This window comes from Martes martes, assembly GCF_963455335.1.
Source record: "Martes martes genome assembly, chromosome: 8".
NCBI classification, from domain to species: Eukaryota; Metazoa; Chordata; class Mammalia; order Carnivora; family Mustelidae; genus Martes; species Martes martes.
Genome location: NC_137895.1, coordinates 108,029,001 through 108,050,455, shown reverse-complemented (window position 1 = coordinate 108,050,455; position 21,455 = coordinate 108,029,001). Strand labels below are relative to the sequence as shown.

At 50.3% G+C, this 21,455-nt stretch overlaps 1 protein-coding gene across 1 annotated transcript in view; it reads left to right on the top strand.

Annotated features, from left to right (window-relative positions):
- MICAL3 (microtubule associated monooxygenase, calponin and LIM domain containing 3) overlaps positions 1–21,455 on the top strand; it is a 195,512-nt gene that overhangs the window by 160,952 nt on the left and 13,105 nt on the right. Inside the window, exons 27-33 of the mRNA XM_080812092.1 lie at positions 3,039–3,152; positions 3,902–4,048; positions 4,489–4,571; positions 5,658–7,509; positions 8,031–8,125; positions 13,605–13,715; positions 14,990–15,083. Coding sequence (XP_080668218.1) covers positions 3,039–3,152; positions 3,902–4,048; positions 4,489–4,571; positions 5,658–7,509; positions 8,031–8,125; positions 13,605–13,715; positions 14,990–15,083 — 2,496 coding nt within the window. The remainder of the gene's footprint in view (positions 1–3,038; positions 3,153–3,901; positions 4,049–4,488; positions 4,572–5,657; positions 7,510–8,030; positions 8,126–13,604; positions 13,716–14,989; positions 15,084–21,455) is intronic.

Here is a 21,455-nt window from a genome sequence, read left to right as displayed (position 1 = left end):
AGCTCAGAAACCTCAGTTGTCCTTCCTGACCTTTGCTGGAGAGGTGTTTCTCAACACAGACGATAGCTGTGCTCAGCGAGGGCAGGACTGTTCTCTCATTGTGGGACATTTAACTTCCTTGGTCTTGGCTCTCAAAACGTCAGCCGTGCAGCCCCAGCCATCCAGGCAACAACCCAAAAAAGCCCTACACACTATCAAATGCCACTTGAAGAAGGGCAGCATGGTCCCCAGCTTGAGAACTCTGGTCCTGGTGGTTGCTTCTGGGGTGGGTAGGATTGGCGCTCATGGATCTCTACCACCAGTCCAGCCCATTGTCCTCACTCTCAGCAGGAGAAGTGGACACAGGCATGCAAGTCACAGAGCCACAAGGAGAGCTGGGCCAGAGCCTAGCCCTGTGCACAGAGCTGCTGCGTGTCCCTCCTAGTTAGTCAGTCAGGTCTCCCAGGATGGTTGGAGAAGACCGAGGTGTCAGGACTTCCTCACTAGCAGCTGAAATAAAGCAAAAGCTACGTATGTCTATGATTCTCAGCTTCCGTAGTGTGTGGCAGCTTCTAGCACTCTGCTCTCCATCTTAACCTGGGTTTAATCTCCCAGTTCCATCCCTCCAGCTGCGTTTCTCCAGTATCTGCTGCTGCTGCATTGATATTTCTCACTTGTTTGTTTTTTAATGTATGTGACAATTGTTCCTTTCAAGGTGCTCCCAAGGACTGTAGACTTAGTAACTTTCTGACTCTACAACAGACATTTCTTAGTAGCAGCTCTGAGTCAGAGAACCACTGGGGCTGGGGTCAGGCTGACATGGGGCAGTGTGACTGGAGTCCTGTCGTGGTCTCCTCTGTGCTCACATTTGGTGCACTTGCCGACAGAAGTATAAATTACCATCTTGAGGTCCCAGCACTCATAGATTTGTTTGAGCATGCATGTTGGGCACAGTGGGACCTAACGGGATGAGCCCCGGTTCCATTTCCACTGGGTTGGGTGACAGCCAAAGGAGAAAAATGCTGGGTGAGGAGAGGCATCCGTGTCCCCACCTCTTCAGAAATGGTGTCATGAAACCATGAGCTCATTATCCATACAGGAAGCTCAGGTTTGAGGAGGTATAGACTTTTGTGATCCTCAGAAATCCCACTTCTTAGTGTTTGATGAACTGAAACAGCAATGTTACCCCACAAAGGTTTTCAACCTGTGGAAATAATGAGTAGTTTTACACCCAGGATTTTTCCCAACAAATGTCACCATCATAGGAAAGCATCAAGGCATTACCGCTCTACAGGCTGCTCTGGTATCTCAAACTAGGAGCGTGACATTAACTATTTGCCAGCTTAGAACTTATTCTGGAACTCTCTCATCTTTCCCCGTAGTCCATTCTGAATGGTTCTCTGGAATTAGATGCAAGTCACACCTTATTTTTAATAAGCTGAGTGTACGAAATGGGTGGTAAGATAATTATATAGCTTACGGAATTATTTTTATTGTTGTTGTTGTTTTTTGAGAAAGAGTGTGTGTCTGCGACTGTGCCAGCAAGCGAGGGTGGGGGGCACATGCAAGAGGGGGAGAGAGAATCTTGAACAGGCTCCATGCCCAGTGTGGAGCAAAATGCGGGGCTCGATCTCACCACCCTGAGATCATGACCTGAGCCGAAATTAAGAGTCAGACGCTCAACCGACTAAGCCACCCAGGTGCCCCAAAGAATTATGTATATAATATCTTTAACAAAAACTCCCATGACTAGGGCAAATCAGCATCATCTTCAGAGTGCCCCTTTCCTTGTCTTCCCCACCCCACCTCCAGAGATAGTCTCTTGATTTTTATCACACTGAGACCTTGGTGTCTGCATCACTGTGCACATGCTTACCGTAGCAGGGGTACAGATTCATGAGGCTGGACAGTGAGGAGACCAGTGACTTGAGAGGACCTGGTCCTTGCACAGCCTCTCGTGGCACCACCTTTGAAGAAATCTCCCCAGCTCCACCACAGCCAGTGCCCCTGCTGCCCACCCAACCCCTTTGGGATTGGATCTCCAGCTCTTGGATTTGCAGATCTAAGCATAACCCCTGTTTCTGAAGCAAGAACCATTAGGACTGTTTGGAGAGTGGCTGTGCTTCAGACCCTAGAAGAAGCCCTTAGGACCCCTGCCGGATGGGCAGTGTCAGTCTCGGGGACCATGGGGATCTCAGGGCACCCTTTAAAGGAGCCCATGTTGCTTTCTTAATTGCTTTTCTTACTCCAGACTGTTAGTGTGAGTTCCAAGTGTGCAGAGTTTGTGTGTGTGTGTGTGTGTGTGTGTGTGTGTGTGTATTTAGGGGCTGGTTCCTCCTGAGGAAAATGAAGTCAACGAGTGCTTTGCTTCGTTCTGCAGCACTGAAGGGCTACTGTTGAGTCTAGAAAATGAACTTTACATATCCCCTCAACCTCTCCCTCATGCTTTTAAAAAAAAAAAATCATTTCTCTGAATGATCCCAGAGCTGCAACCTCTGCTGTCGGAGAGGGAAGGTAGGTGCCCTCAGAGGTCCTGGTGGTCACTCCGGATTTCACCTGACAGCACTGCAGCTGTTAGATGGGGCCTTGTGGCCATGAGCAGGTAGTCTTGGTTTCCCCCAGTCCCTCTAGAGTATCAGTGTGAGGACTCAGTGCCTTGTGCCATGTGATGCGGTCCAGAGAGTGCTGTTGCTGCTGGATCTGCAGCCGGGTGTCTGCTGGGCCTGGAGAAGCAGTGTCTCCCCTCTGTCCTCACACCGAGGAGCTTACTGCAGCCCTGGGGAGGAGGATTGATGACCAGACCTGGCGGTGCTAGTCCCAGGTTTTCAGGAAGGGCTCCGGGCCCTTGCCAGCACCCACACTGCTTTTAGCTCCCCCAAGTCTGGCTGATGTCTTCTGTGAGGTTCAAATCCAGACACTTAAGAATCCATCTCCTCGCTTCTCAAGGTCTTCGTATTGCAGCCCTGGGAAGACCACCACTCATTTACACCGGCACAGGCAGTCTCTCTGTCTGTCTGTCTGTCCTTTTCTTCCTTCCTTTGAACATTTCTGCTTTACAGTCCCATTTGATGAGAATGACCTGGAGGAAGATGTGGACTCGGAGCCGGCAGAGATAGAAGGGGAGGCAGCGGAGAATGGGGACACAGGGGACACTGGTGCTGAGCTGGATGATGGTATGGGGGACCCCAGAGCCTCCCCTCTCCACTGTGCTGACCACCCTCTTCCCCACCGTGTGATTGCAACTCAGGAAAGATAATATATGTTAAAGCAATAGCAAGGCAGTCAGTCTCCTGGTCGCATTCCTTGTTCTGGCACTAACTGGGATGTGTGTCATTCCGCCCCAAACCAGCAGCCAGCAGAGCCTGCATCAGTAAGTTGTGGTTGAGAAGCTGAACAGACTGGGTGCTTTAGACAAGGGCCTCCAATTCAGTGGGTGTGTCCTCTGAAAGTAGCTACAAGAGGATGGTGTTTTAAGAATTATAGTCTGGTTGGTTGGGGAAGAAGGGGCAGGGGCTAGGCTGGGAGAAATGAGACGAGTCCAGGCAAGACTGTGAAGGAACATGGTCACTGCTGTGGTATTGCGGGAAACACAGACCATTGGTGAGTCCACAAAGCAAGGCCTGCCCTTCCCAGGCACGTGCCCTATGTTTCTTTCTGTTCTGATCCATCGGGTGCCATCTTGGGCATTTAAAAAGAAAATGGAGCACCGCAGGCTTTGATGAGAGCACCACATTGCAGAGACTTTGGGCCGAGTCTCTCAGAAGCTTGGCGGGGACCAGTAGGCAGGGCCCAGCCAGGGCACAGAGCCAGGACTAGACCTCAAGCCGTGATTCTGGTTTGGCTGCTTTCTGGGGACGACAGGAGACTCAGAAAGAAGCAGAGCCTCACTCAGGTGGGCTGTGTTCTTCCTTACCTCCGGCAGATCAGCACTGGTCTGATGAGATCCCATCGGATGCTGAAACGGAGCTTCGCATGCAGCACCAGGCAGCCGTGGAGGCGGAGCTAGAGCTGAGAGTATCAGAAAACGAGGATGAGCAACCTGCCCCCACACCAGGGCACCAGGAGAGAAGTAAGTCCCTTGTCTCAGGAGAAGCTGCTTCCAGAATTCCCACTGAGACTGCAAGGATGAGAACAGCCCCCGGGACACAGGTCACCAGAGCAGAGCCAGAGCAGACCTGGAGCAGAGCCTGCAAATGGCAAACAGCTCTGCTTGCTGTCCTCCTGCCCCATGCGTGGACCCTGCATGTAGCTTTGGCCCTTTTGTGTGTGCTATGGAGCCGGGAAAGGGTAGGAGGTACACCTCCAAGCTGGACACAGATCACACACACAGGAGCAAGAGTCCATACTTCCAGCGTGAGCAGAGGTGGCATCCAGGGACTCTGTGGGAGTGCACTTTCCTGCTGCTGGCGGACAGTGATCCCCCCCTGCAGAGCTGGCTGGGAGAGGAACCCTCGGGGCGGGGGTGGGGGGTGGAGTACTTCCTGTTATAAACCCCTCTGTTCTGTTCAGGTCCTGCCCAGGTCCCCAGCCCTGCCCTGTCCCCAGAGGAGCAAGCTGGTCTGCTCTCCCCACGCCACAGCCCTGTGGCAGAGGTAAGGGCTCAGGGCTCATTGTCGGGGACAGAACTGATGGGACCCTGAGTGGACATAGTAATTCCTTCGTTTTAGGGCCCTTGCTGTGAACCCATTTTTTGGCTTCTTGTGCTTGGTGGAGCTGCTAAAAACAGGAGTGGCCTTGGGGATCCAGCTTAGTCCTCACCATGAGGACAAGGCAGTCTAGGCAGCATCTCTCTAACCAGCGCTATGCCAGTCCCAGTTCTGAGTCATCCCACCACTGTGTCAGTCTGCTATCATACCATACCATTTCAAAAGTAAATTTATTTTTAGGTTAACACAGTAATTTGGGTGGAATCGTCAGTTTGATAGGACAGATGTGTTTGTTTCTTAGTGTAAAATGAATGTCTGACTGAGTTTTAAAATTGAAAACATCCACCCAGATTACCAGTGGTACATGAACCACACATTGGAGAATGGTACATAAAAGGATCGCCACAGTGTCCTGTGGAATATGTTTTGGGAAATGCTATCTGGAGGACAGATTCGGGAAGGAGACCAAACTCAAGACCTGGGTTGGCCTGATTTGGTCTTTGAGATTCTAAGAAGCAGGGTGAATTTGGTGATTTCATTCATGAAATTGGGGGAGCTTTGCTGTGACTAACGGTGGGTGATATAAGAATTTGTGCTGGAATATATGCATCTTTGAGTTTCCTGGGAAGGAAAATTTGTAGTATAGACTATAAAAAAAAATAGCTGTTTTAAATCTTACCATGTGGGCCTCTGTCTTCATACATCAGAGCTCTTGGGGTCCATAGTCAGGAGAGCTGGCTCCTTCAGTGTGCTTTGGGCAGTGTCCATTTCAGTGCACAAGGAATGTAGGATGTGTTTGAGATGAACCAAACCCTGAAAGCTGAGTCTGTTGAGCAAAGTAGAGTGGCTTTAAAGATTGAACAGATAGAGCAGAGAATGAGAAAGTGTGTCCTGGAGCCATTTCAATGACAGCCTAAAGGAGAGGGAGAGGAATTTACTTCATAAACACAGGCCCTTTGAGAGCTTGCCAGTGGGTTTCTTCTGACCATTGAACCCTTCCTTCTAAGCAGCTTCTATCTTCCTTTTCTGTAGGGGGTCCAAATCCCACCTGTCTCTGTTGCTACCAAGGTGAAATTGCCTGAGGACAGCCTTTTCCCTGAACCTTTGCTCCCCAAAGTGAAGCTCAAAGCAGAAGTTCCCACTGATCAGAGGGCTGTGTGCTCTCCTATCCGATTGCAGCCGGTGGCTCTGCCGGAAGCCAGGACACCTACCTCCCCAGTTAGCACACAGCGCCTGTCACCGTTGGCCACCTCCACCCCTGCCACCACCCAGCTCCCCATTTGCTCCCAGCCTCAGCCTTCCTCTGAGGCCACTGTCCCATCCCCCACCAAGTCCCCCATATGTTTCCAGCCTGTTCCAGCCAAAACAGCCATCCCTGAGGTTTCCCTTCCCTTGAAGAACCAAGGGGACACCAAGGATAGACTGGGTAGCCCTCTAGCTGTGGATGAGGCCCTGAAACGGAACGACCTGGTGGCAGAGTTCTGGATGAAGAGCGCTGAGATCCGCCGCAGCCTCGGGCTTACCCCTATAGATCGGAGCAAAGTGTCCGAGTCCAGCTTCCCCTCACCTACCTTTAAACCAGTATCCCTAAGATCCTATTCAGTTGAGAAGTCTCCTCAGAGTGAGGGGCTCCAGCTTCTAAAACCTCCACCTGTTCCTAAGAGGCTAGGCCTGCCGAAGCCCGATGGTGACCAGCCCTCCCTGCCAACCCCCAAGTCCCCATCTGACAGAGAGCTGAAAAGCTCCCATGAGGAGAAAAGAGATCTTTCAAGCAGCTCTGGGCTGGGCCTTCATGGGAGCTCCTCCAACATGAAAACCTTGGGCAGCCAGAGCTTCAACACCTCGGACTCCACCATGCTCACTCCACCTTCAAGCCCACCCCCACCCCCACCCCAGGATGAGGAGCCTGCAACTCTTCAAAGGAAGCCATATCAGACTTATGAGCATAAGGAGACCAAGCCCAAGGCCTCAGTGATCCCACCCCCACCACCTGCCTCCTTTATACGGGCCCCCCGAGAGCCTGCCCAGCCCCCTCGAGAGGAGGTGCGGAAGTCATTTGTGGAGAGTGTGGACGAGATCCCCTTTGCCGATGACGTGGAGGATACCTATGATGACAAGACAGAGGACTCGAGTCTACAGGAGAAGTTCTTCACACCCCCTTCCTACTGGCCCCGCACGGAGAGGCCCCTCCACCCACCCCTAGCCAAGGAGAATGGTAGGTTGCCTACTCTGGAGAGTGGGGTCCAACCACAGAAGAGGGGCCTGCCCGTAGTCTCTCCAGAAGCCAAGGAACTGGCTGAGGAGCGCATGCGAGCCAGGGAGAAGTCTGTGAAGAGCCAGGCGTTGAGAGACGCTATGGCCAAGCAGCTGAGTAGGATGAAGGAGATGGAGATGGCAGCTGGGACCTCCAGGCCCCCAGGAGGCACCTCCCGCAAAGCTTCCTCAGTTCCCTCCAAAGGCAAAGATCTCGGCCCCGAGTCCCCTAAACGCCCAGTTCTCAAAGGCCCCAGGGAGCCTACCCTGAAGCACGAAGCCACTAGTGAGGAGGTCCTCTCCCCGCCATCGGACTCAGGGGGCCCCGATGGTTCAGTCACCTCATCCGAGGGCTCCAGTGGGAAGAGCAAGAAGAGATCGTCACTCTTCTCCCCCCGCAGAAACAAGAAAGAGAAGAAGTCCAAAGGTGAGGGCCGGCCCCCAGAGAAGCCCAGCCCACACCTCCTGGAGGAAGCCACTGCCAAGCCCAAGTCCTTGTGGAAGTCAGTCTTTTCTGGGTACAAGAAGGACAAGAAGAAGAAGGGCGATGACAAGTCCTGTTCCAGCACCCCTTCCAGCGGTGCCACTGTGGACTCGGGCAAGCATAGGATGTCTCCCATTGTGAAAGCAGGTATGTCAGCACCAGGGGACCCCTCCTGGGGCAGGGCGTAAGGGGTGTGTCCTCCACCACCGATTCTTCTCAAAAGATCCATTTCTCCTGCTGCTTCCCTGAGGGTTCTTAGGAGCGATACTAATGGGATAAACAAGAAGGAAGCCGAACCATGGGCTCACAGGGCATATTCCACATGATGGAATCATTATAAAACCCAGCTTGGCACTGAGTAAGGGAGATTTGGGCAGTGTGTGCACCTGTCACCTGGTCCCAGAGCAGGGCCTGATCCTGAGCACAGCGGAGCGCAGCACTGCAGGGAGGCACCAGGCGGGCTGTCCTCCAGACACTGTATATTCAGTGGTCGCACTGCCCCTGCCAGCACAGGGGTCAGCCTCCAAGCTCCTGGCTCCCCGGCCTAGATTAAGAGCCCCTCAAACTGGGAAGAAGTCCACCCTCTCACCAATTCCAGCGAGTGTGCATGCAGAAATGGGGAAAGCACCGTGGTGTCCTTGGTTTGCCTCTTCTCTCCATCCCCTTAGAGCTGCAGCTACGGCGCCAGCTGAGCTTCTCGGAGGACTCGGACCTCTCCAGTGACGACATCCTCGAGCGATCCTCCCAGAAGTCCAGGCGAGAGGTATGTAGGGTCAAGCTCAGCCCAAACCTCTGGGTAGTGTTGGTGGGCATTCCAGCCCAGGGTGGAATGTCAGTGGCCTCCTCTGATTGCCCAGCGGACCCGCAGCTGAATATTCATAAAGGGAGTGCTTCTCTTGGGCTTTGGCTTTTTTTTTTTTTTTAAGATTTTTATTTAGTTATTCGACAGAGAGAGATCACAAGTAGGCAGAGAGGCAGGCAGAGAGAGAGAGAGGAGGAAGCAGGCTCCCCGCCAAGGAGAGAGCCCAATGCTGGGCTCGATCCCAGGACCCCGGGATCATGACCTGAGCCGAAGGCAGAGGCTTTAACCCTCTGAGCCACCCAGGCGCCCCTCTTGGGCTTTTTTTAACAGCTGGAGCTTATTTGTTTCAATGGCAAGAGTTCCTGTGTTTCTTTCTTGGGAAGAAGACAGAGACATTCATGCTCAAAGATTCACTCGATTTTTAGCAAGCCCCTGGCGTCGTCCATTTGTTCTTTTGTCCTCAGACTTCCCACGGGGAGTAGCATCTGCCAGTGTCCAGAGTGACAGCAGAAGGGTTTTCTGCCCAGATCTGGTGGAGGTTGGGACATGGACGATGGGTTTAGGCAATAGATGGAGGCTGAGTCACTAAGGAGTGTGCCCTGTCATCCTGCCTGCTTTGTACATTTGTGGGTTAGAGAGGAATTTTTGCTATTAAAGAACCAGTCCAGGAAACTGACCTGGATTCTGTGCTGAGTAGGACACTCTGGATTTGACTTGGTTCCTCTTACTGTCCCAGGAATGGGAGCTGAGGTGGCTGCTCAGCTCTCCTCAGAGCGGACCCACAATGTGGAGGCCTCTTGGATATTTATTCAATCTTCTGATTTCCAAGGGCTCTTGTAGCTCTGTTGTAGATCCATGAAGTTGGAGGAGGGAGAGGGATTAGAGAAAGTTCTAGCAGGGCATCAGCATCACGGAGACAGTGATGAGGTGGGGAGGACAATCTAGAAATGCCTGGGCAGCACAGAGGGGCAGTTGACGCTACACCGTCTCCATTGTCCAGCCTGGGACACACTCTCAGCCTCCTGTCCCAGGCGACAGCTCAGCTATCTTCAGCTTCCTTTCCTGAATGACAGGTGTCCCCAGAGTGTCATACAGCCTTCTTTATAAGGCTCTCCAGGGCTTGAATTTGAGTCTGCCTCTCTGTTGGCTTCCAAGGAGTTGCCGCGGCAGACCTGAGCCTCACACATGTCTGGTCAGTAAAGATGGCTTCAGCAGCTATGGCTAGTCCCCTCCCCCCAGCCTGGTCCAGCTTCAACAACTTGGCACACTGGAGGAAACCCATCTTTTAGTTCTCCTCTCATCTTTTAGTTCTCCTCTCATTCTTGGTCTCTTGGCCTCCCTGGCCATGCCAGCTATTTAGCCGTCCACTCTCCTGGAAGGACACCTGAACAGTCAGGCCTCCGATCCTGCCCTGCAATGTGCAGAGCCAACTCCCACCTGTCCCAGCCAGGCCAGCACTGAGTTAGGGTAGGAACCCTGTATGCTGCCTCTCTCCCAGGAGCCTAGCTTTGTGGGTCTCCTGTCAAGTGCTCCCCATTGTACTTTCCCAGGCAGCAGCATTACTATGACATTGGGACTAAGAACTGCTTCTGGATATGTACATGAGTCCCCCAACATGTGCTGATACTGGAGACTGGCGCTGCCTTAGGGGGCTCAAGGGGAGGGTCAGGGGGGCCGTCTATGAAGGAGAATGTGGCCCAGGGTTCACTTTGCCTTCGCATAGATATGCAGACGTTCAACTGGTTCATCTCCTATTGGTCGGAAACTCCCATCCATGGTTGCTTTTGTGGTCAGTTTCTCCACTGTTTCTCAGTTAAATGAAACATCCCGGCAGAACGCAGAATGGCAGGCTGCCCAAGCTGGCCATGCCCAGGCTTTCTTCCTGGTGGTATGTGTCACTGAGGACAGCCTCCCCTGGGGACCTGAGGCACACAGGGAGCTCTTCCCTTCTATGTGACCAAATCATGGCCCCCACTCCTAGCGCCCAGAATCAGAGGCATGGGGGCTTCACATTGCATGTGTGCCCCCACAGAACCTTTTGCTGGGGGCTGAGCAGGGAATACTAAAGACAAAGCTGAGCCTAGGACATGTTGACTTGAATCCTACCAAAGTGTGGGGTCGGCTTGGGGAGAGTGGACACTGTATTCTCAAGGATGGATGCTAAAACAGGAAAACAAAAACAGCCATGCTGGACACTTTGGGATAATTAAGTGAATTTGGTCACAGATGGTATAATATGTGTAGATATGCAGTGTTACCACATCCGTGCTAGGTTGCTTGTAAGACATTAAGGTACTATAGTCACGTAGGAAAATGTCTCTGTTCTTAAGAAGTACATGCTAAAATTTGTAGGCACACAAAAAATGCCTACAAATGACTCCCAAAAAAAAGATTATATATAAATGTATACAAAAAGATATATATAATATCAAATATGTAGTAAAATGGTCAAGTTTAGCAAATCTAAGCAAAGGTGTTCATTGTTCTCTTCCAACTTTTCATAGGTTTGAAAATTTTCAGAGCAGAAAGTGAAGGGAGTGGGGACACCTAAAGGGACCACGGGGTCAGGAGAGAGCATCTGGAGGAAGTGGTTCCCCTTGTGTCACAGACCCATCTCTGAGTCAGGCATCTGGGAAACAAGTGCCTGAGTTTTGTTTCACAGTACATCATTAGTTTCTGATGTAGTGTTCAGTGATTCATTATTTCCGTATAACACCCAATGCTCATTATAACACGTGTGGTAACTAACATAACACAACAACAACAATAATAATAATAACATAAAATAAAATACAAACAACAAAAAAACACCTAAAATTGAAAATAACTTACTTTTATTTAAAATGTTAACTTTAAAAAAAAATGTTAACTTGGAAAAATTAAGATAATACAGACAAAATCTATATATCACCTGTCACCCTACCAACAAAAGATAATTCACATTTACCTCTTTTTTTTTTTGCCTGAGGCTAACTTTAAATATAAGTGATGCACGTGTCTTAACCTCTATGGCTCAGCCACGGGCATGTGCCTTTGCTCTGGGACAGGCCCTGGTCCCCGTGTCGCAGCAGAAGCAGCAGCTTCTCTCAGCACACCACAGATGCATCATGATTTCTCTCCTCAAGTCGCTGCCTCTGCTGAGTTGGTACCTGCCCTCCCCTGCCAGAGGCCAGTCAGGGATTGCCCCCACTCCCTTTACTTTTTACAGCAGCCGCAGGTGCAGACGATAAGTGCTACTCCTTAGGTCATTGTTTCATAGTTCCCATGGAGTGATTCACATGCGGTTTGGGGAACTCATCCGTCTTCTGTTCATTTAGCTAATTTGTTCTAATAATGAGATTCATCCTCTCACTGTGGTTTGTGGGAGAGATGAGTCAGTCTGAGGCAGACATATGTGCCTGAGATATTTTTGGCTATTATCAGTTATTTGTGCCCTTTCACTGGGCATAATCAAGAAATGGTCCCCACCCCCATCCAGGATTTCTCGGGGGCCCACTAGGAACCCACCTGGCCCACACTGCCAGGAGAGAGCCTTTTGGAAGAGAACATTAGGTTTGCTCTGTATCTTTGTCTCTGTGTGCCCGGCAACGGGAATTTCCCACCACCGGTGCCCCCCCCCCCAACTGGGCTGAAAAAAGTCGTCTGAATTTCCGCAGGCAGATGGGTTACTGAAGGAGAAATGGCATCTGTAACCATACATTTAAACAGCTTTAGTTTATTCTGTACAAGGGAGAGTGAAGAGAGAAGAGAAATTTAGGGCATAGTGAGGATGAAGCTGTCTTCTCAGTAGAAAAGTGAACCCAATCCTTTACTCAAAACCAGGGTTCACAGAGACTCTGCTGCTAGGATCCGTATCCCCAGGTCCCTCACTTACGTAGTCCTGTGTGACACTGTGAAAAATAATCACATGTTTTAGTCTTTAGTCTCGCCTGTTTGTTTTAAACTTCTAACTGATTTTGCTCCATTTCTGTGTCCTATTTTTAATTTTTTAATTGTTATTATTACTATTCTGTTTTGTTTTCTGTTGCCATCCCCTTAAAAGTCGATTTATGTACCACTCGCCTTGGCATTCAGGAGATCCTATGCATCAAAGGTAGTATCTCATGCCCATGGCTGGTCGTTGTTGCATGCGTGTCTGTAATTAACCACCCAGAGCTGCGCCCAGCCCTGGCCCTCCAGCCACATCCTCACTAACTGTTCACACATGCATGGAGCAGTAGCCAACACTGGCAGCAGAACTTTCTTTAGCTGTGTCATGGCAGAGGAAGGGGAAACATCCTGCTCTTGACTGGCTGGAGTGCATGTGGTCATTTCACTCCAGGGCTGCCCCTTGGGGACTGGGCACCACAGGATTGGGGAGTTCGCGAGCCCTCAGCTCCATGAACTGCAAGGGGAAGTGCTTACGGCACTAGAACACCACAATGTTCCTTAAGGACTTAGCTGCTCAGTTGGCCCTCCACTGTCCTTGAGCTCTTAAAATAAAGATTAGTAGACCCTACTCCTGAGTTGAATTTGGAAGTCTCTTTTAAAGTCTATCAAAGTCTCTCTCTTTTTTTCCCTCGGAGGAAATGAAGATGTTAGGAATAGAGGCAGACCCCTCAGCATTTGCCTCTTGGTGGTTGCTCAGTGTTAACACAAGGCATCTGACCCTGCCTTGCGCCTTCAGTGCCCACATTTGCAGATAGAGTTGCTCAGGCAGTAGTGTCCGTGGATTGGCCCTGGGTTTGGCCTGTTGCCTCCTGAGGGCTCATTAGCAGGGGCTGAAACTGCCCTGCCAGACCACCTCCTCCCTCCTCTCAGCAGCCGACTGCTGCCCCTGGGCAGACCCTGAGGGCGGTCCCAGTTCACCTCCAGATATCCCTTTTTCAGACCACATTAGTTAGCTTGGGGTGCATTCAGACTTAAAAATAGAAGCATCGCCATTTTCTCTACTTTAGATGTTGCTTCCTAGAGAACCTTATAAATATCACTCATCTGAAGGAAGTGGCATTTGATGCTAAACAAGAAAATAAAAGGATCCTGGTTTTTCTTTTTCCTTTCCCTGAATGCCTTCAAGAAGCAGGAGGCTTGTGGTAACTAATTATATTTTTACCCCCAGAAAGTCTTAAAAAGAGCAGACATCCTTCCATTGGAAATAGGTGATCTCTATGATAAAGGAGCATATGACCCTCAGTCCCTTTAACTTCCTAGCAGTCAGTCCCCAGTCGGACCTCCTGTCCCTGCCACAGCGGGGAGGTATCTCATTTGTGGCACTTTAGCTGTACCCTGTAGCAGTTAGGGCTCCTGCAAGGACAAGCGTCAGTGAAGCCTCTGGCCGAGCTGCAGTCCGGGAGTCTGCCCCATGGGCACTCTGCTGAAAGGCAGCTCCAACTGAGGGGAAGTGCTCTCCATGCCCAGGCCTGCTGCATGTGACTGAGGAAATCTCTCTCATTTTCTCCAGCCAAGAACTTACACGGAGGAGGAACTGAACGCCAAGCTGACCCGGCGTGTGCAGAAGGCAGCTCGGAGACAGGCCAAGCAAGAGGAGCTGAAGCGGCTACACCGAGCCCAGGTAAGATCACCGGAGGGGCCACAACTCCTGAGTGGGAAAGAGCCTTCTCTCCAACATTCTTGTCCTTGTCCATGACTCGGGAGGGTAAAGAGGACAGAGCAGAGGTAGACGGGGTGTCCCTGATATCTGAGAGGACAGCCCCAGTGTGTCAGGCCACAAGCCTCTGGCTTGATGAAACTGCAGAAGCCTTGTTTTTATGGAGTTCTTGGTAGAAAAGGAAGAGCCAGGCTTTGAGTTTCTTCCTAAATTCCTTGCTCTGGTGTCATCCTTGTGAAGTCAGCTAGTTCAGTTGTGAGGACTGTCCTCAAGAGGCCATCTATGACCTATCAACCTCTGCTGGGCCTGGGATTTCCAGGTCAGAGCTGTCCTCCAGGCCTCAGCCTCTGTCTTCAGGCCTCACAGAACCTAGACCATTCCAGATTTTCTTTCTGAAACAAAAAATAGTTTCTTTTATAAAGTATTAAAAAGTATTACAATAAGGTTTTGTAATGAGTTTGTGTATATATAGTTGTATTCATATTAGTACATATTAGTACATATTAATCAAAAGCTATAAACAATGAAAAACATTAACAGCAAACCCAAATACCAAGGTATTTCTCTGAATTTTCATGTTTAGCAAGCATCAGAAACCACCAGTCTTTTAGTTCTTTCCTTGAACATTATTCTATATCCACGTTATCTGCACTGATTGGATCCCTGGATTTTATTTCATTTTCTGTGTGCCATTTTCCAGATATATGTCATGGGCTGCTGCTTTGGGGGTTGAATGTCCTTCCAGTATCCATGATTAGTCCCCCCATAGCACAGGGAAACTTCTCACTGTATGCTTCACACAGATTCTAGCACACTGCTCCATTCTGGATTTTTCTTTTAATCCTCTAGATTTTTTTTTACCTTTTTTTTTTTTTTAATCTTTTTAATCTTGCAGTGTGCACTAGGAACCCCTACTAGTGCTTTAGCAACCTCACCGTTGGCAGTACTTAGGATGCAGTACCTCAGTCCCTGCTGCAGGGGCTGACATCACCTCCAAGGTCTGAGCCGCCTGACATGGACACTGCACGCTGTGTGCTTACTAACGACAGGCCCTGGGGGATTCAACGTAGGGGGGCTTCCCGTCCCACTCCGGGCTTGATGCCTGTGGACCAAAGTCTTTCCAGCTTTCAGACCTAATTTGTTTTTCTCCCTGTTTGTGTTTGTACAGTTTAGTTGTCCTCCTGAAAGCTAGGAGATGAGAGAAAGTGGGGCGCTCACACTGTTCCGTTTTCCCGTAGATTATCCAGCGGCAGCTGGAGCAGGTGGAGGAGAAGCAGAGGCAGCTGGAGGAAAGAGGGGTTGCCGTGGAGAAGGCGCTCCGTGGTGAAGCAGGTATTGTCCGGGTCTCCTTTGTGAGGGGGTTTGTTCCTAAAGGAAAGGCCCTGCCCCCACCCACCCATGGTAGGCTACTCTTTTGTCACCTCATGTAGAATTCAGCTGGGTTCAGCAGGGTTTTCTGGGGCCCTTCATCACCGAGACGGGGCTTCCTATTAAGCAAAAGAAAAGGAAAGCCTCTCCGTTTGGGACTGCCCCAAGGCCTGGACTTGTTCTTCCGCCCTCTCGGAGGGTTTGCTGTTTATCTGTAAAACCAACTCTTAGTCCACTTCACGTGTTGATGGCAAGCACTGGGCCTCCTCCTCTCTTCTTCCTCCTTTCCCCCTCCCTGCCTTCGTTTCCTCTAGAAGAAAAGAGCTGGGAATGAGGGACGCTGTACCACAAGGAGCCATCACAGAACTGCGCGAGTGGGTCCCCCAGCCAGCTTCCCACGCCACCTCCTGTGTTTAGCTTTGTGGGCTCCCTCTCCCATTCAGACTGCACAGAGAATGGGAGGACACATGCCCCGCAGAGCCCTCACCACCTCCTCCAGTGTGAACCCGGGCTCTGTATCTCCCAGAGGCTGGTCACTCGGAGCAAGGGACAGGCTCAGGGGATGGTGATGAGCCAGCACAAGGTAGACATGGGAATGGCTGTGAGGGCCACACACTCAGTGGCTGCTGTGCCCAGGGAAGAGCTGCGGAATGTAGTGCAATCACCTGCACTGTTCATCCAAGGAGCCTGTGAGGTGGGTTCAGCACAGTGGGGCCCATAGGAAGCAAGAAGTACCTGAGTCATCCCTGGTCCCAAGGGCCAGGAAGAAGCCCTGTTGGTTCAGGACCTTCAAACCACTGGGCCAGCCCCAACTACAAGCCCAGCTCAGGCACGGAGTGACTGATCTCTGCTTTCTCAAGAGTGCATGATTCTTGGTCCAACCTCTGGATGGGGAAACCTCCCTGTCTTTGTAGAAAGCACAGCCCTCCAGGGTCAGCAATCAAGTTGTGAGGCTGGGGGTAAAGAAAGGAGGTGACCTGACTTTGCAGTAATCCCTTATCCCTTATCTTAGCATGGCAGAGGGACATCTCCTGGCAGGCAGGCTCTCTGTAAACTGAAGAACCAGTAGAGGCAGCCAGGAATGGGGCCAATTGCTGCCCCATCTCGGATCTTACTGAGCTGACCTCACAGGAAGTGCCAGATGTCCAGATGAATTCGTAGGATTCTGCAGATGGGTGGGAGCAAAGGTTCAGGCATAGAAGAAGATCTTTCCGGGCCCTTCAAGGCCTAGGTATTGCAGCTGAACAGTGATAACCTTCAGGTGAAGAGATGGCATGGGGAGAAAGATGAGGATGTGATGTTCTTGGTTTTGTGCCTTACCTGATGCTGGAGTTACTGCTTGAAGCCTGGGCCACCAAATGAGATGCAAAAAGTTGAACCACTGAGCAGCCTGTAAGCCAGAAGCCTAGGACATGTGACTGCGAGGCAAGCGCTGGCCCATGTTGATGAGTGGAGGTTCGGGTTCACCTCAGAGGGTCTCCAGGCTTCCAAATGAAGCTGTGATGTCCCCCGCCATCCCTGTTTTGGCTCCCTGCCCCGCATGCACTTCCTTAGCCTCCTGAGTTAAGCCTCATCACCCAGCGGAAGTTAGCCTAAGCCCAGCAGGGATGCCCTCCCCAACTGTAATAGGACTCACAGGGCCCTACCCTCGTGGCTTTCTCTTCTTGCAGATGTCAGGAGGGAGCCTTCTTATCCTTCCCCACAGATTATTTCTGTGAAGATGGAAAATGAGGGATAGATCTTCCAACACGTAGTCAGAGTAACTCAGGCTTGTGTACCTCCATTTCATTATTAGTCCTCCATTTCATTCAAGTCCTCAAGGAAGACAGCCTGCGCTGCCTCTTCACGGGGTTCTGAGGTTCAGGTGGGCCACCCCAGGGCTGATGGTTTCCACAAAGCACTTGTGTACTTGTTGGAGGCAGTGCAGTTCGAGACTGTGGCATTGCTTCAGTTTCTCTAGAAGAGGCCATGTTACTCAAGCTGCTGACTGCCAGGGGGTCATAGAAACTCTTCCCTTGAAGACTGGTATGCAAGCTTGCCAAAATTCCCCTTTCTAGTTGTTTAGATAATTACCTTGCCATAAAAATAAACAACCAGGATTTCATTTAAGTCAGTGGTTTTCCAACTTGTTTCAAATTGTGAGTTTAAGATTAAATCAAAAAGAACCACTACTCTGGAATGTTGATGAGCACCAATTTGGAAACACAGGTTAGAGTAGAGAACTGCATGTGATAATAGGCCTCAGCCTCTGGTCCATCCCTGGGGTCAGTGTAGAGAACATCCTGACACAGGGAGTTGCTGGAAATGGCAACAGTGTTTGAACAATTCACTCGGAAATCTCAGGATACGTGTGGTTTAAGTCGCCTCCATCCCAGAAGCCGAAGGTGGGAGCAGTAAGAATTGTTTACACGGTTGACTCACTACTAAATCGAGCAGCAGTTCATATTCCTGATAAAGAGTAGATCTAGAGAAAGGCTCCCAAGTGTGCAGTAAACCCAGATGCCAGCTCTGCTGTGCTATCACAGCCTGGATGTTACCCTCCTCCAGGACAGAGATGTGACAGGAGCTGCTCCAACAGGCTGGGTTTCCCTGCACGATGGCTCCCCAGGGTGCTGCCCCGTACAGCTGTTTGCTCCTTGCAAGCCAGAACTTAAATAAATACATACGATAGCCTCTTCCCTAACACAATTTCAGGGAGTACAGATCCTTGCACATGCAGGGCAGAAGAAACTTGGTCCTGAGAGCCTCAGAAAAGTGAGTTTCCCTGATAGCACAGATTGGACGTGTTGATGGTCTTCAGTGGGTTAACGTCGGCATATCAGACTTCTGAATGTGGTATGTCTTATGTAAGTTTTAAAGGAGTTCAATGTATTTGCAAGTCAGGTAGTTGGAAGACCACTGGAATAGCACTCAAAGAGCCCAAGGGTCTCACAGAACGGTTTGAAAACCACTGCTCTGGTCCAAATTCTTATAAGCAAAGCTATATCAAAACACCTTCATCCATTGCTTCTCGGCCTTTTGGCTAAGATCAAGTGTAGTATCTGTTCTTACCAGTTTAATATCTGATACGTCCTCTATCCGAGGACAATATATTAAATGGATTTTTGGAGCAGGGAGATGGAATTAGGAGCTTGCTCCGTCCACTCCACGCATCAACCTGGTATTGCCATATTTCCAGGAATGGTGCACCCCCACAGGGGTAAAAAACAAAACAAAACAAAACAAACAAAAAAAAAAACCACCTTCATCCAAATACAGATGTGCCCTGTTTTTAAAGACAGACTTTGGTGGCTCCATTAGATTTCCCCATGAGGCATTTGGGAAATTCTCAGGATATAGCTAGCGGCTCCTACCATAAGAATGTATTTCCAGACATACTTTTTTGCTTTTCTTATTCTAAGCACCTCCCTTGTAAGACTCGCCTCTTGTCAGTAGTCCCAGTGGCCCTGTTCCTACTTGGCCAAGATCATCTTTGAGGCTGAACTGTGACCATTGGCTGTCCTTTCTCTCCTACTTCTGCATTCCGTTCCTCTTGTTAGTCTGGTTGCTCCCGGCTGAGTCCTTAAGGAGATAATCTCAGCTGAGCATGGCAGTTTGGAGTCTCCAGCCATGCTGGCTGGCCCCTTTCCTAAGGGTGCACAGTTGACTGAGCCTGCCATCCTGCCTTGCTCAAGGCGCCCCAGCTTCTGTAGCTCTCTGAGGGGCCAGGCTGTTAGCCAGGCTGCCCTTCCAGACAAGAGATCTGATGCGGACCTGCCATCCATTGAGAGATTGCTCTCAATCTGTCTAAGGCTCATGTGTATCTGGACCATAATGGTTAGGTTCAGAGCCTGCAAGCCTAGGGCAGCGGGGATTTCTGGGCTGGAGTACCGGAGAAGCCCTTTTTGTTTCTGGAACCATGTTGCAAGTTTTATCTACCGCATCAGCCTTGAGCACGAGTTGAAAAACCATTCCAGAATTACATTCTACTTTGTGGTATGGCCATTCTTAAAGGGGGATCCCTCATGTGGAACAAAAAGCTGTCAGGATCAGCATGCAGACTGAGAGATCTGGAGGCAAAGGGTAACGAGGTACAGCTGCCTTTTGTTGTACTCTGCATTTGCTTATGATTCTGGGAGGACGGGGACTGCCCAACCAAGCCCAGCCCCTCAGCAGTGCCCAGGCTCTGCATCTCAAACATGTGAAGAAGGCAGCCTCCTTGCTGAACAGCCATGTGGAGCTGAAAGGCAAGGAGGGCCTGAGGCCGGCAGACCTCCAAGAGCCTTAGGGCAAATAGTGACTTCTGCTTTTAAAGAGAAGCTGGCTGAAGTTGGGGCCTAACCTCAGAAGAAACAAGGTCTCCTTCATCTCAAACCTGTCCGGTAAAAGTGGTTCCGCAAGGAGTTTGATACACTGAGCCGTGGGGTCACAGGTGAATTCTTGGGGGAGCTCTGACTGCTTTTAAACCTAAGGCTTGGTGACCTTGCAGAGCTTTCCTATGGTGTTCACATCTTGCCTTCGGCCCCTCGGCCTGGGGCTGCTAATATTCGAAAGTAGTAAGTAGCCCCTGATGTGCCCTTGAATTTTTAAAAAGTCTTCGTTAGATACAGTTGACTTCCAGCAGGCCAGGACTCCCAGCAAAGCCAAGGCCTTATGTCCTGTCCTAACTGCTCAGAGGTACAGACAGCAGCCATGTGGTTAATTGGTGGTTAACTGTATCACCTATGGGTTTATCGAGCTCTCCCTTCCACCACCAGAGAGTTTACAGCCCCAGCACGTGTGTGTGTGTGTGTGTGTGTGTGTGTGTGTGTGTGTGTGTGTGTAGTGCACTGCCAGAGAGATGCATGCTTTCCAGCTGTCTTCTCCTCGCCCTCTTGCTGCATCTCTGTGTTTTCTATGCCTCATGTCTTTGATTGCTTTGGGTCTGGGGGCACAAGAGGGTTATCTGATCCAGTAACTCTCTCTTCACCAATTCCTTGTTGTAGACTATTGGGGAGAGTCTTATTACAGTGACCTCATCGACTTGCATCTGGGTGGTATGTATAGCGGCGTCTGTTGCTGGCACTAACCCTGCTGACCCCCCTTCCCAGCCGCGGTCCCCGGTCCCTGCTCACAAACAAGAAGAAATCAACCCGATAACCAACTGGCAAAAGCACAGGCCCTTTTCCAGCTCAGCTAGAGCAGCGTGCTGGATCCTCCGCATTGTCCAGAGGGAGATTTGAGAGTGCCTTTGCTTCCCCACATTATTTTAGTTTTTTGTCATGGAAGTTCACCTGCCCTTACCCATCTGTGTCTCATCTGCATCCTGGTCCCTCTGATACTGTTTTGTCATCTGACAGTAACACACATGCACATGCACTCACATGCACTCATTCTGGTTCTCCCTCCCTCTCTGTCCTCACCCTGCCCCCACCAAAACGTGGCCTCTGCCCTGATCTCATTCTCATTCCTTATAACTTGTAGACATCACATCCAGTAGGACTCTCCCTGCCACTCATAACTCAGATGCCAAACATGTAAAGAATTCAGCCTCACCCGTTTTCATGAGGGTGTGTTCATGTTTCCCCTAAAAGATCCAAGTGTGTGGGAAATGTGTCAGTTGTGATTTCTGCCCAAATTCACTGAACTTGAGGCTGTGTTGACAGGTGGCTATAATAATGTCCCTCCCTCCTTGCTGTGTCATGGAACTTATTTGCTGTTCTTTTCAGTGAACATACGAAAAGTCTAAGGCAGTGGTTCTCAAAGTGTGGGCTCTGGGCCAGCAGCATCAGCAACATTACTTGATAGCTTACTAGAAAGGGAAATTCCCCACCCCTACCCCAGATCTTCTGAATCAGAAACTCTAGAGGTGACGCCTGGTTCTGTGTGTTTTAACAGACCTTCCAGGTGATTCTCATGACCCCTAAAGCAGGAGAACCACTACCTTAAAGGAATTCACGATTTTTGAAGTCTTGGCTGTACAGAGCTCACCACTTGTTTTAGATTAGAGTGATAATGACTCCATGAGTCTCATTTCTAGACTTTGGGCAGTTTTGTCAAGAGGAGAGCCAGGCGGGGCGCCTGGGTGGCTCAGTGGGTTAAAGCCTCTGCTTTCGGCTCAGGTCATGATCCCAGGGTCCTGGGATCGAGCCCCGCATTGGGCTCTCTGCTCCGTGGAGAGCCTGCTTTCTCCTCTCTCTCTGCCTGCCTCTCTGCCTACTTGTGATCTCTGTCTGTCAAATAAATAAATAAAATCTAAAAAAAAAAAAAAAAAGAGGAGAGCCAGGCTGCTGCTCCTGAGGTTAGCCAGGGGAGCCTCAGGCTCCTGGGATGGGCCGTCTGACCTCTTTACCTCCCCTTACAGGCTCCTTGCCTAGA